Genomic DNA, 13,465 nt, shown 5'->3' on the forward strand with positions numbered 1-13,465 from the left:
GAAATTTCTGTCTGGTCTTTTCAGCGGCTTTGTGTCTGAACCAATGCAGTTGCGTGTTACTGCAGAGTAGGCTGTACCTGCACCGGCTGAGAGGTTCTGCAAACTGCACAGAATGGTAACGATGAAAACATCTCGCTGCTTTTAATTTTGTACTGCACGTTGTATTTTAGCACTGTGTTGTTTTTTTTTGATGGCATGTAATAATGGTTTGTTACTTTTCTGTATGCTTCTTCCAGTGTAGTGCCAGTTTTCACAGACATGCTTGCAAATAGATCACATAGACAACATCCAGAGAAATGCATGCTCATAATTAATAATATACCGTACACAGCTAACATAGACCATTCTGCATTGCTGCCTGGGGTATGAACAAAACGTCATCATTTATCAATGCATTCCAAAATCCACACTGGAACACGCAAGAATGAATAGACTGAGAAGTCATGCATTCCAAAATCCACACTGGAACACGCAAGAATGAATAGACTGAGAAGTCATGCATTCCAAAATCCACACTGGAACACGCAAGGATGAATAGACTGAGACAATATACTATTTACTGGTGTAGGGGGAGGGTCCAGTCACCGGCCAGAGCACTGGATAGGTGCAACACCAGCACATACGATAAATATATAGATATTTCTATTTTATATTTCTTAACTTTATATATCCTGAATTAAAAATAATTGTTAAGAAAATTGTGTTTTTGTGAGCGACACTGTTAAAAATCTAGTGCTGTGTTTGCACAGAAGTTACCCCTTTTAGGAACATTCCCGAGCGTTCCGTGTAGAACTGTAGAATTTCTAGTTACCCCTTTTAGGAACATTCCTGAGCGTTCCGTGTAGAACTGTAGAATTTCTAGTTACCCCTTTTAGGAACATTCCCGAGCGTTCCGTGTAGAACTGTAGAATTTCTAGTTACCCCTTTTAGGAACATTCCCGAGCATTCTGTGTAGAACTGTAGAATTTCTAGTTACCCCTTTTAGGAACATTCCCGAGCGTTCTGTGTAGAACTGTAGAATTTCTAGTTACCCCTTTTAGGAACATTCCCGAGCGTTCTGTGTAGAACTGTAGAATTTCTAGTTACCCCTTTTAGGAACATTCCCGAGCATTCTGTGTAGAACTGTAGAATTTCTAGTTACCCCTTTTAGGAACATTCCCGAGCGTTCTGTGTAGAACTGTAGAATTTCTAGTTACCCCTTTTAGGAACATTCCCGAGCGTTCTGTGTAGAACTGTAGAATTTCTTTGGACCTTCTCTGGAAGCGTTATGTTGTTCAGGTTCAGTCAATCCCATTATTTTTATATAGAGCCTTTCATAGCAAGCCACCTCAAAGCGCTTCACAATCAAAAGTTCCATTCAAATAAAAAATAAACATTGTTTCCAGTGGGTGAATTGAACCATTTGATACAGAAGAACCTTGCAGTGGGGGTAGTTCTTGGGTCCACATGTCGGGTCGGTACTATATTATAATAAATACCTCTCCGAAGGGCAGAGGGGTACTGAGGCCGTTTCCCAACACTAACAAACTGCAGCCCTGTTACACTTCACACAGCACCTCAACACACTTACTAGATTCTGTATTTATCCACTCGCTCCCACTGAAGATGCTAGAATTGATCAATAGACTCTGAAATGCAACCGCATTCTGTCATTCCAATTTCCCCAAAGAAAAAGCCTGTTAGAAACAGAGCCATAAATCAGAGGAAGAGAACCCCATTACAAAACCCCACTGCTGTAGACCAGACCTTAATGGCAGCTATTCATTCATCCAGTGCTATATTTAGCGTGGGATATATTTAGTACGTTTTATATAGGCTAAATGTATCGTTCTGTAAATGAGAATGGGACACTGTGCTCAGGTGTGTGTCTGCGATGGAGTTCACCTTTCTCTGTCTCTGTCTCTCTCTCTCTCTCTGTATTTATTTGTTGCAGTCTGGGACGGAGTCTGGAAGCGGACCACCAGGACAGCCTTCGCCATTCCCCAGTGCCCCCCCAATGATGCCCCCCCCTTTCGTAAGTAGGGTTGCCCCCCCCCCCCCCCAACAAAGGGTTGAAGTGCTGACTATAGATCATTATTACTTGACTGTTTTAGAACAATTTTAAAGATTCAATTTAAAAAGTTTGCCTTTCCCCTTTCAGATGCCTCCCCCAGGAATGCCGCCTCCTTTCCCTCCAATAGGGATCCCCCCGATGGGTCAGCGCCCCCCGGCCATGCCCCCAATGCCCCTTGGCATGATGCCCCCTGGAATGATGCCCCCAATGAGTGGACCCCCTCCCATGGGACAGGTGAGGAAAGAGGAGGCCTTGAACCTCCTGCACAGAACCACATTCATGAACACCGTTCAGATCTTTCACTTCACATCATGCAATCAGAGAGACTGCAGAATGAAGTCGACCGGAAACCAGAACAGTACTTCATGAGATAGTGCAAAATGTTACATTTCATTAAGTATTCATTACGTTCGTTCTATTGGGGGATGCAACACTTTTGGCCAGAGCTGTATGTTTTTGAAATGGAAAAAATAAATGTTACAGAACTAGCAAGATCTGCAGCAGTCATGGCTTCAACCCTCCTGTCCTGTTTCAAACTCTGTTTGAAGTGACACTGGGTTCCACTGACCTTAGTCACTCCCCTCGGGTGTTTATTTGTGTAGCTTTATCTGCATGAAGAAAATAAAATGCTTTTATTATTGTTATTAGATTTGTATTATTATGATGATGTCTGGAGAAATGTTTTATAAACAAAGTTTATACAAATCTCTACAAGGCAGAGGCTACTAGAGGCATCTCTCTGATAAAGAGGTTCAGAAATGTGGTTATCAGACAAAGACATTTTAGCAGAGCTGGACAGAGACAGTGAAATGGAAGAGGAAGTGTCAGACACTGAAGACAGTAATGATGCTGGTCCTGATTACGGTGACTCATCCTCTGATACAATGCTGGCAAGCTGTATCGACGCAGAATTGTCCTGGAGATGTTGGGCGAGACCCTGGTGACGCCCCTCATTCAAAGAAGATCAGGAGTGCCTGGGTGGGTGACCCATCCCGAAGGGTGAAGCTGCTGTCAATAGGAGTCTTGTTTTCAACCCTGGCATGGTAAAGTAAACGAAACGAAGGTAAAGTCTGATCCTCTGTGTCTCTCTTGTTAGGTGGCGGGCATGATGCCCCCAATGATGCCAGGTATGATCATGCCAGCTATGCCATCTGGGCCCGTCGCCACCCCCACACCGGTAAGTACCCCACTCCTGACATACCCCACTGATAGGTCTTGTAATAAGAACATTGGAGGGATGGAAATAAGACTCCTATTGCATAGCAGTTTCACCCATTCCAGCTTTTAACATGTGCGCGATTAGCTCCAATTATGTAGATAACAAGCTCAGGTGTGTCTGATTAGACTTATAATAAAACCAGGAATGGATCACGCTGCTGTGCAATGGGAGTCTTGTTTCTACCCCTGTGTTGCTATTGTTACTGAACAGATTCATGACGATCAGCACTTGATTTTTCAAACGGTGGTTCCACAGTATTAGTTTGTCTGCCACAGTGACAACACAGGACTCCTCGAGCTTTTCAGTTACACTTTCAGGCTGGTTTCACAGACCCTGATTAGCCCTAATCTTGGACCACCTTACCTAAGGTAACATTAGGCAGCCCAAGATGAGTGCTAATCGGGGTTTGTGAAACCAGCCATGTATTTTATTTTAAATAGTTTAGCGGTATGCTCATGCAGAACTTGATACATTTATGAATTGCATTCAGAAGACCTGATGATTTAAATACTGTTTCCTTTTCTATACTTCTCTCCACCGCAGGCGTCTACATCAGGATCAGACTCTGTGACAGGTGAGTTCTTCAGGTGCTTTATTCAGAGATCTTTGTTTTTTCCTAAACGGCTTCTGTTTACTGGCTGGTTAGAGTGGGGATTAGCTGATAAGCAATAGACATTGCTGTAAAAAAAAATAATAAAATGATAACTTTGACATTTTAAAAATCTCTGCGTGAGGAACGCTCAAACCCAGCATTCTCCTGGCTTAGCTAAAGGAATCTGCTCTCCTAGCAGCCATGGACAGTTCTGCCTCTAATATTGCATTTATCTATTTGAAAATTGTTAATGCTGAGGTTTAGGGTTATGGTAAGAGTAAGGTGATGGTTAGATTAAGGTAAGGGTTAGGGTGAGATTCAGGTAGCCTGGCTGGTCTATATATAGTGTCACCTTTGCAGCTTTTTGATAAATGAAAGATAATTCTAAAATATTATCTCCTCTCTCCTGTTTTTTGTTCCTTTTCTCCAGCATCTCCGGCAACTCTGGTGAGTCACATTGTGTCATGGAGCTCAGGGGAGTCACATTGTGTCATGGAGCTCTGGTGAGTTACATTGTGTCATGGAGCTCTGGTGAGTTACATTGTGTCATGGAGCTCTGAGTTACATTGTGTCATGGAGCTCTGGTGAGTTACATTGTGTCATGGAGCTCTGAGTTACATTGTGTCATGGAGTTCTGGTGAGTTACATTGTGTCATGGTGCTCTGGTGAGTCACATTGTGTCATGGAGCTCTGGTGAGTCACATTGTGTCATGGAGCTCTGAGTTACATTGTGTCATGGAGCTCTGATGAGTTACATTGTGTCATGGAGCTCTGGTGAGTTACATTGTGTCATGGAGCTCTGAGTTACATTGTGTCATGGAGTTCTGGTGAGTTACATTGTGTCATGGAGCTCTGGTGAGTTACATTGTGTCATGGAGCTCTGAGTTACATTGTGTCATGGAGTTCTGGTGAGTTACATTGTGTCATGGAGCTCTGATGAGTTACATTGTGTCATGGAGCTCTGATGAGTTACATTGTGTCATGGAGCTCTGGTGAGTTACATTGTGTCATGGAGCTCTGATGAGTTACATTGTGTCATGGAGCTCTGGTGAGTTACATTGTGTCATGGAGCTCTGAGTTACATTGTGTCATGGAGCTCTAGTGAGTTACATTGTGTCATGGAGCTCTGATGAGTTACATTGTGTCATGGAGCTCTGGTGAGTTACATTGTGTCGTGGAGCTCTTCAAGGGCTCTTGATTGTGGGATTCTATTCATGGTGATTTCAAATTGTAATTTAATCAGGATAACGAATAAGATTAACATTTCCCATCGAGCTAAATAATAAACTCCTTTACTGAGTAGAAATGAACAGGACAATATATATATTTTGACATATATTTCTCCACGACCTCAGACTGGGACCGAGGAGTCCCGTGAGGTGCCAATGTGATTTCCGACAGCCTGTGTTAACATGGGGCGCCAAGATAAGGTGGGACCTCAAGGTCCTGCCAGGACTGAAAGGGTTACAAATCTGCACCCCCTCTAACAAGCAATTGACCCCCTGGCATTAATTAAAAGGGAGTTGATTCACTAGCCTTTCTCTCCCCCTTCCATTTGCTTTATATACAGTATATGAGCTCCGATGTATTTTCAATCACAATGTTTTGAAGCAATCCAATCAAAGCCTAATATTTTTTACAACTGACGTTTCTGCCCACCCCAGATAACCCACTGGTAATTTTCTCTTGTTGCTGTTTTGTCAGACCCCCAACCCTGTGGGTAGCGCCTCCCAGCAGCCAGCGCCTGCAGGCAGCTCTCCAGTGCAGGAGCAATCCAAGAAGGTACGTCCAGGAGCTTCCGGAGCTCGCCTCGCAGTCCCCCGCGGCAGCGTGGCTCTGCCGGGTTAGAGACAGTCACACCGCTGCAGTGTTTTCCAGCGGGTGCCTCCCTCTCTGCTTTCATTATAACTCTGTGTCTGCATCTCTAGAAGGCTCTCTGGACGGAGCACAAGGCCCCCGATGGGAGAACGTATTTTTACAACTCGGAATCGAAGCAGTCTACCTGGGAGAAACCAGACGAGCTCAAGTCTAAAGCGGAGGTAAAAATAAATAAATTGGGGGTGGGTTCCATTCATGATTCTCCTCTCCTAGATTTTATTAGTTTTTACAGCATCAGGGAGTCCCCCTGGATTGCATCAGCCTCTTATAGGGATGGACTCCCATTGCATAGCGGCTTGATCCAGTCCTGGTTTCACTAGGAGTTTAATAAGACACCTCAGCACTTGTTACCTATACACTGTCTTATTTCCATCCCTGGCTTATTTGTAATCTCAGGATAACCACAGATCGCTGGGTGATGCAGCCCAGGTTGATTCCTCAGTGCTGTAAAACACTGTGTAAAATCAGGCTGCGGTTTACATGCTGTAAGGTGATCGATCCTCGAATGGAAGCGTTGCGATTTGCGATCGCGTGTCTCTTCTGCAGCTCCTGCTGTCTCAGTGCCCCTGGAAAGAGTACCGATCGGACACGGGGAAGCCCTACTACTACAACTCACAGAGCAAGGAGTCTCGCTGGACCAAGCCCAAGGACCTGGAAGAGCTGGAAGGTATGAAACACGCTGGCCCTGGGAATACTGCACAGCTCTGAGAGCAGGCATCTGAACAGTGATAGGATTGCACCAGCAGTGCAGCTTCTGTTCTGTTAGTGTCGGTGAATCAGAAAGTAACTCCCCTCGCTCTCTCTCCCCCCGCAGGAATGATCAAGCAGGAGGAAGCAGCTGGGTGAGTTTTTCCCATCTTTTAGGGCTGCTCGGTGTGGCCCATATGTTTAACTTCTGGGACGGGTTTTACTAAGAGTCTGATTAACCGCAGTGTGTTTAGGTATCAGGCGTGTGCTGTTAAACTCGTCTGAACCCTCTCTCTCTCCTCCAGGAAGTCCCCGGAGCTCTCGGCTGCAGACCCAGTTGTGGCCTCCGGGGGTGCTGTGGTGTCCGTCCATTCGCTGGAACCCGAGCCCGCCCCCTCGGAGGAGGAGCAGCAGGAACCCCCGTCCTCGCTGCCGGGTGGAGAGGGGGGGAACGCTGCGCTAGAGGAGGGGGTGACAGCGGGGCAGCCCGAGGAACAGGCAGCCAGGTACCCAGGCAGACATCATCATCATCATCATCATCCTCGGCTTTAAACACTCCATCAGTACTGGATCTGAAACCACAGGACTTCAGACTGTTCCCAGACCAAGTCAAGGCTGCTCAGCGCCGGGGTAGCGATAGAAAAGAGACACAGGGAGAGATTGTGTATCTGTGTATATTCCTGCGAGTGTGTGCGTGTGTTGTGATCGAGTGTTCAAGTTATATACTTTGGGCATTAAGAACGTTTTTTGTTTCTGTTGGTTGTTGCCGGGACGCAGCGAGCCGAGGAGGGAGGAAGAGGAGAAGAGGGAGCCGGAGAAGAGGACCTACACCTGGAGCACCAAGGAGGAGGCCAAGCAGGCTTTCAAAGAGCTGCTGAAGGACAAGGTGTGGGACGGAGGCTGAGATTACACAGTGTCTGCTCTCCCCCCGCCCGCTCTCTACATCACCCTCACTCTCTCTCTCTCTGTCTGTCTCCTGGCTCTCTCACAGGGGATACCCTCCAATGCATCCTGGGAACAGGCCATGAAGATGATCATCAACAACCCCAGATACAGGTACAGGTTGAAAGCGTGTTGGAGGTGGCTCTGTGTGCTGCGTGGGGAGGACAGTCATGGTGATGGTCCGTGTTCCTGCTCCCCGCACAGCGCCCTCCCGAAGCTGAGTGAGAAGAAGCAGGCCTTCAACGCGTACAAGGCCCAGCGGGAGAAGGAGGAGAAGGAGGAGGCGCGGCTCAGAGCCAAGGAGGCCAAGGAGAGGCTGCAGAGATACCTGGAGCAACACGAACGCATGACCTCCACCACGCGCTACAGGTGAGAGAGAGAGAGAGAGAGAGAGAGTGGGATTTTGAAATTGGAGTTGTTAAAATCACACAGAAGTCCAAGTCCTTTCACACAGGAACTCTCTGATTTCTGCTTGATTTGAGAAGCTGTCCTTGTTGTTTCATTTTGCCCCAGGAAAGCAGAGCAGATGTTTGGGGAGCTGGAGGTGTGGGCGGTGGTCCCGGAGCGAGAGCGCAAGGAGATCTACGACGATGTGCTCTTCTTCCTGGCCAGGAAAGAGAAGGTAACATCCTCTCCTGCCAGAAACCAGAACGACTGAACTGGAGCATCAAAAATAAAAACGGTGTCACTTTGTTTCTCTTCTGAGAACATCATAAGAAACGCGACGGTTATTGATTGATGATTTGTAGCTTTATATTAAGTCAAGGTGCCACTAGCTAGAATCCCACCTCTTCTATGTCTTGTGAAATCCCGATGTAGGCGCACGGCACTGAAACGTTGATTTGACTCGTTCACTTTTGAAGCTTTGTGGGATGAACATTCTACCCTGAAGCCCCACTCGGCTTTATTTGAAATGAATTCTTAAAAACAAACAACTCCCTGGACTCTGGCATTGTAGCTGATGAAGCCTTTCCTGTTTTATTCTTCTAGGAAGAGGCCAAGCACGTCCGCAAGAGGAACATCCAGGAGCTGAAGAGCATTCTGGACAGCATGACCAGCGTGAGCTACCAGACCACCTGGTCAGAGGCACAGCAGAACCTCATGGACAACCCCACCTTCGCAGGGGACCACGACTTGCAGAGTATGTGCAGGTTTGGTCTCCTCACTACAAAAAATACACCGTTGCACTCGAGAAGGTGCAGAGAAGGGCAGCTAGGCTGACCCCCGGACTCTGTCACAGGAGCTAAGAGGAAAGGTTAAAGTAATGACTTCAACCTAGAAAAAAGAAGGGAAAAGAGGGGACTTGATTTGAAGTTTATAACAGTAAAAAAAAAGGTATTGAGCTTTACAATGCTTGTCTATGCTTTACCAGACCCCTCTGTGCTTTACAATGCTTCACCATACTTTCACTGTGCTTTATTACACTTTGCTGTGCTGTTAGTGTGGGGGAACGTTTCTAAGGGACTCCCTCCCTGCCTGTGTCCTCAGACATGGACAAGGAGGACGCTCTGATCTGCTTCGAGGAGCACGTCCGCGCGCTGGAGAAGGAGGAGGAGGAGGACAGGGAGAAGACCCGGCTCCGAGAACGGAGACAGCAACGCAAGAACCGAGAGTACTTCCAGGTCAGAGCAGGAAACACGAGCTCACCGTTGTAATTGAGAACTGCTGTTTTCAATAGCTATGCAGGGATGGGAATGAGACTCCCCGTTGCATTCAATACCTGTACACTGGGGCTAATCAAGCTGGTAGTAAAACCTGGAATGGCTGAAACTGCTGTGCAATAGGAGTCTTATTTCCATCCCTGGTTCTGGATGGTAGACAATGCTGTAAAAGCTGAAAGCTGGCCCCCCGTTTCTCTCAGGCTTTCCTGGAAGAGCTGCATGAGACTGGGCAGCTGCACTCCATGTCCACCTGGGTGGAGCTCTACCCCTCCGTCAGCAGCGACTTCCGATTCGCCAGCCTGCTGGGACAGCCAGGTCAGGGTAACAGTAGCTGGGAATTAGTAATATTAATTTATCTGGCAGATGCCTTCATCCAAGGGGACTTATAGGTGTTACAGGGCAGCACAGGGTTACAATGCAAGCTGCATATTTAAACACAGTGTAGTTTATAGTAAATCCAAAAAATACAATATGAACTAGGATGCAGCAAGTTAGGATTACAGCAAGTTAAATTTACAATGACTTAGCAATGCAAAGAGTGCATTAGCCGAGGATTCAGCAACACATTAACTGCAATGTAATTGTAGCTGAACCATGGCACACCTGCACGATTGTAATTATACCATATAATTGATCGATTTTACAGTTAAATTACACATTTCTTTGTCACTTTTGGGGACCCCATTTGTTTTGAAGTAAAAAAAGATATTGGCACAATATCGCCCTCGTGTGGCAGTACAGTGACATAGCCTGAAAACTGGTGAAGCAGAGTTGATCTAATTTATACAGTGCAAGACACACACACGCCTCTTCCTGGTCTTCACTTTCCAGGCTCCACCCCCTTAGACCTGTTTAAGTTTTACGTTGAGGATCTGAAAGCCCGTTTCCATGACGAGAAGAACATTCTAAAAGACATTCTGAAGGTAAGCGCTTCCCTTTGTCTCCGTGGCAACCCCTCTCCTGTGAGCCTGCGCAGTGTGTGGTGCGTCCTGTGTTCGTAGTGCTCTGTTTGATGTTGTCATCGATGTGATAGCATTGGGATCAGTGTCTCTTTTACAAGCAGTGTAAGGCTTATGAATTGAAGTAAGCATGGAGTCAAGTACTTTGTTAAAATGGTCTGGTCTCATTATCTTACTTCTTATAATAGAAATGAGTTATTCAGCTGTTACTCCGTTCAAATGCAACCAACCACTGACTTTTTATTTCATGTGATTACCAACACATTGTACTCTGTCTGTGACAGAGGTGTATACAGGCAAGTCATTCTGTCTGTCTGTCTGTCTGTCTTCAGGACAGGGATTTCGCAGTGGAGGTCAGCACCACGTTTGAAGACTTTGCCCACGTCATCAGCTTCGATAAGAGAGCTGCCACGTTGGACGCTGGCAACATTAAACTGACCTTCAACAGTGTGAGTGCCCGAAGTATCTCTGCTAAAAAAAAAAAACCCAGAGCCAGTCTAGAAAAGACTTTGAAAAGCGCTGCTATAGAACGTGTCCGGTTCTGTGCAGTCTGTATAGTGTCAGGCCAGTGCTTTTAATCAGTAACCAGTTGGCTGTAATGATCTGTGATGCCATGCTGTCGCAGCAATGCAGGGCTGTTTGTGTTCTTGCTGGGTGGTGCTGCTCAAGTCACGGGCGCTGTGTGTTTGCTCTGCAGCTGCTGGAGAAGGCAGAGGCGCGAGAGAGGGAGAGGGAGAAGGAGGAAGCACGGAAACTGCGCAGGAAGGAAGCGGCCTTCAAGAGCATGCTGAAGCAGGCGGCGCCCCTCCTCGAGCCAGACTCCAGCTGGGAGGAGGTGAGGGCTGATTTCCAGCACGTTTCCGTCTCGGCGTGTTTGCATCCCTGAGAGGTCGTTTTCACACGCAGGCACGCTGTGAACCAGGCGGGGTGCTGCGTGGAAGATGTAAAGGAAGAGTGTTGGATGGTTTTACTGTGTCTGGACGCTGGGTCGCTGTAATCCTCTGTTTTCCTCTCGCAGGTGCGGGAGCGCTTTCTCACTGACTCTGCCTTCGATCAGATAACTCTGGAGTCGGAGCGGATCCGGCTCTTTAAAGAGTTCACCCAGGTGCTCGAGGTAATTCCAGGGGCCGGGGAGGGGTTTCCTTGTGAGGCTGCTGAAGCTCTTCTACAGCAGCGGTGCCTCTCTTCTCTGTGTCGAGGGGGTTACCTCTTCTCTTTCTGTTTCGCCTGCAGAACGAATGCCAGCACCACCACTCCAAGAGTAAGAAGCACTCGAAAAAGTCAAAGAAACACCATCGCAAGAGATCCCATTCCCGATCGGTAAGAGCCCTTCAACAGGGTTTAGCAAAGCTGCTTCTAGGGTAGAAGCATGTTAACTTCATGCAGACCAACATGAAGAAAAATAAATAACCACGCTATCCGATAGTGCTGCGTGAACCGCTCAGCTCTCCACAGAAATCAGGAGCTGACAATCATTAACATAACACGTGAAACAAGTGAAGAAACAGCTGCTTGGGTTTGCAATGATTGCTGCTTTTCTTACTCTACAGAGAACGGCGATCCACACAAACCCACGCAGCTTTTCCCTCGCTCGTTTCACGTGATAAATCAGCCTGATCAACACCAGTGGCCCCGACGTGTGGAGAGCTTTATCTGAATAATGGGTTCATGCAGCATTAATAATTTGAGCCTCTGCAGCACAAGCCAGTGATTTGAACGCGTCACGAATCCTCTCTGTCCCGTCAATGTGTTCACACTGTCGACTGCTTCTCCCTCCAGGGCTCGGAGTCTGAGGATGACGATCACCAGCACCGCTCCCAGAAGAAGAAGAAGCAGCGCAACCACTCCGAGTCCGGGTCCGAGCGCTCCTCCTCCCCGGAATCAGGTACCTCCAGCAGGGACGCTCCTGGGTGGGATGCTGTCCCTAAAACAGCACCGATCTGGGGGCTGCTTTCCAGTACAGCAGCGCAAGCACTCCCCATTTAATCAGCTCTCAACACTGCAGATCACTATTCGTGGTTTCCTTGTTTCTTTTAAAGATCACAGCTCCAGGAAAGCCAAGAAGCAGAAGAAGAAGAGCAAAAAGAGAAGACGCAGATCGGTGAGTCTCGCGCAGCCGGGAGCGTGTGTGGAGGGGAGCTGGCAGGGAAGTGACCATGAGCTTCTGTTCCCACAGAACACTCCCGAAAAGGAGGGAGAGCCGGAGAAGGAGAAGAGCAGGAAGGACAAAGAGAACGACAAGGAGAGGGAGAGGGAGAGCGAGCGGGCCGAGGTGCGGCACAAATCACCCAAACGCTCCGGCAAGAAGGAGAAGGTGAGCAGAGCGGGGGAGGAAGAATCTCAACAAAGGTGTGAGAGTCCCAGGTCTCCTTGGGAAGACTTGGAACTTGGTTTCAACAGGGGAGGCTTGGGGTTGGGGTTGGGGTTTGGCTGATCAAGCCTGTGTTGCATGGATCTCAGGCAAGCGACTAGAACTGAATCGCAGCTCATGAACTCGGGTGACAGAACCGGCATTCTTGAAATTACACCAAAGAACGAAGCAGAATGACTGGGGGAAAGCTACTTGTTATGTTAACGAGCAGGTTGTTAAGTTTCTTGTGTTCTCCAGACAGGATGGGACACCTCTGAGAGCGAGCTGAGCGAAGGAGAGCTGGAGAAGAGGAGACGGACCCTCCTGCAGCAGCTGGGCGATGACCAGTGATCAGACGAGGCTCCTACTCCAGGGAGCGTCCACAAACCTGGGCAGTGCTGGGGGGCTTCCAGTCCAGAGAAGAGCCCATGTGAGGAACACTGCTGAGTTTGGACCCCCCCATGTTTCTGGTACTCACCACAAATCATGCAGGGTCGACCGAAGCATTCGGACAACCCAGAAGCAACTGTCATATGTAGATGGACTTAGCAGCCTACAAAAACAGCTTCAGACGATTCTGCTGACATTTCCCAGTTGCACACGTCTGCTTTCTCCACGGTGGGAAAGGAGGGTCTTGGATAAAGGAGTTTAAAAGGGTCACGTTTACCAAATCGGTGAGATTTTCAGGGGTGCTGGAATATCTGGAAACGAGAGCCCTGCCTTCTGGATTGAACACGACTCACTGGACTGTGAGGCAGCCGCTGAAGCTCTTCTGTCCGTTTATCTTGTGCTGCACAGGGATCGCTCAGTCAAGCTCATTTTCCATTGGGATGGGAACAGGTTTGTTTTTGACAGTAAAACCATTCTAAAAGATCTGACACGTTTCCCAATGAAGTATGTGTGTTTTTGTTTTTTTAGCAATAGAGCTGCATCATCAGTGGATGATTATTAGATTTTAATAATTTTAGAGCTGTTCAGTTTTAAAGCTCTGTTCAGGAAGGTTGTTACATTACATGGCCATTGTTAAATACTGCCTTCAGTGTAATGCGGTTTTTTTTAGGGTGTGGAAAAAAGTGAGTAGGTTTTTGTTTTCATTTTTAAATTTGCGTTTTTGCTTCTCAATC

General features: G+C 47.4%; 1 protein-coding gene across 3 annotated transcripts; it reads left to right on the plus strand.

Annotated features, from left to right (window-relative positions):
* On the plus strand, positions 1-13,404 carry LOC117971065 (pre-mRNA-processing factor 40 homolog B-like). 3 transcript variants are annotated; one of them, XM_034919035.2, is made up of 27 exons: positions 1-115; positions 1,934-2,014; positions 2,141-2,287; positions 3,150-3,230; positions 3,816-3,846; positions 4,295-4,311; positions 5,569-5,646; positions 5,793-5,903; positions 6,289-6,409; positions 6,557-6,584; positions 6,735-6,935; positions 7,207-7,315; positions 7,421-7,485; positions 7,576-7,740; positions 7,885-7,993; positions 8,362-8,512; positions 8,860-8,993; positions 9,233-9,347; positions 9,864-9,955; positions 10,324-10,440; positions 10,689-10,826; positions 11,010-11,105; positions 11,225-11,311; positions 11,771-11,876; positions 12,031-12,092; positions 12,168-12,305; positions 12,600-13,404. In XM_034919035.2, the coding sequence occupies exons 1-27, from the start codon at positions 113-115 to the stop codon at positions 12,690-12,692; spliced, it is 2,676 nt and encodes an 891-aa protein (XP_034774926.2). In that variant the 5' UTR covers positions 1-112; the 3' UTR covers positions 12,693-13,404. The 3 variants fall into 3 exon arrangements, with proteins under 3 accessions (XP_034774926.2, XP_034774924.2, XP_034774925.2); XM_034919033.2 differs by having other exon boundaries at positions 12,031-12,305; XM_034919034.2 differs by having other exon boundaries at positions 12,031-12,305; positions 12,604-13,404.
* The last annotated feature ends 61 nt before the right edge of the window (positions 13,405-13,465 follow it).

The sequence above is a fragment of the Acipenser ruthenus genome, chromosome 45, assembly GCF_902713425.1.
Source record: "Acipenser ruthenus chromosome 45, fAciRut3.2 maternal haplotype, whole genome shotgun sequence".
Classification (NCBI taxonomy): Eukaryota; Metazoa; Chordata; class Actinopteri; order Acipenseriformes; family Acipenseridae; genus Acipenser; species Acipenser ruthenus.

Bases quoted from the DNA above. Each gene is read 5' to 3' on its own strand.
- LOC117971065 (XM_034919033.2), top strand. The intron at 7,741-7,884 runs GTGAGAGAGAGA...ATTTTGCCCCAG, and splicing joins ACCTCCACCACGCGCTACAG to GAAAGCAGAGCAGATGTTTG. The intron at 10,827-11,009 runs GTGAGGGCTGAT...TTCCTCTCGCAG, and splicing joins CAGACTCCAGCTGGGAGGAG to GTGCGGGAGCGCTTTCTCAC.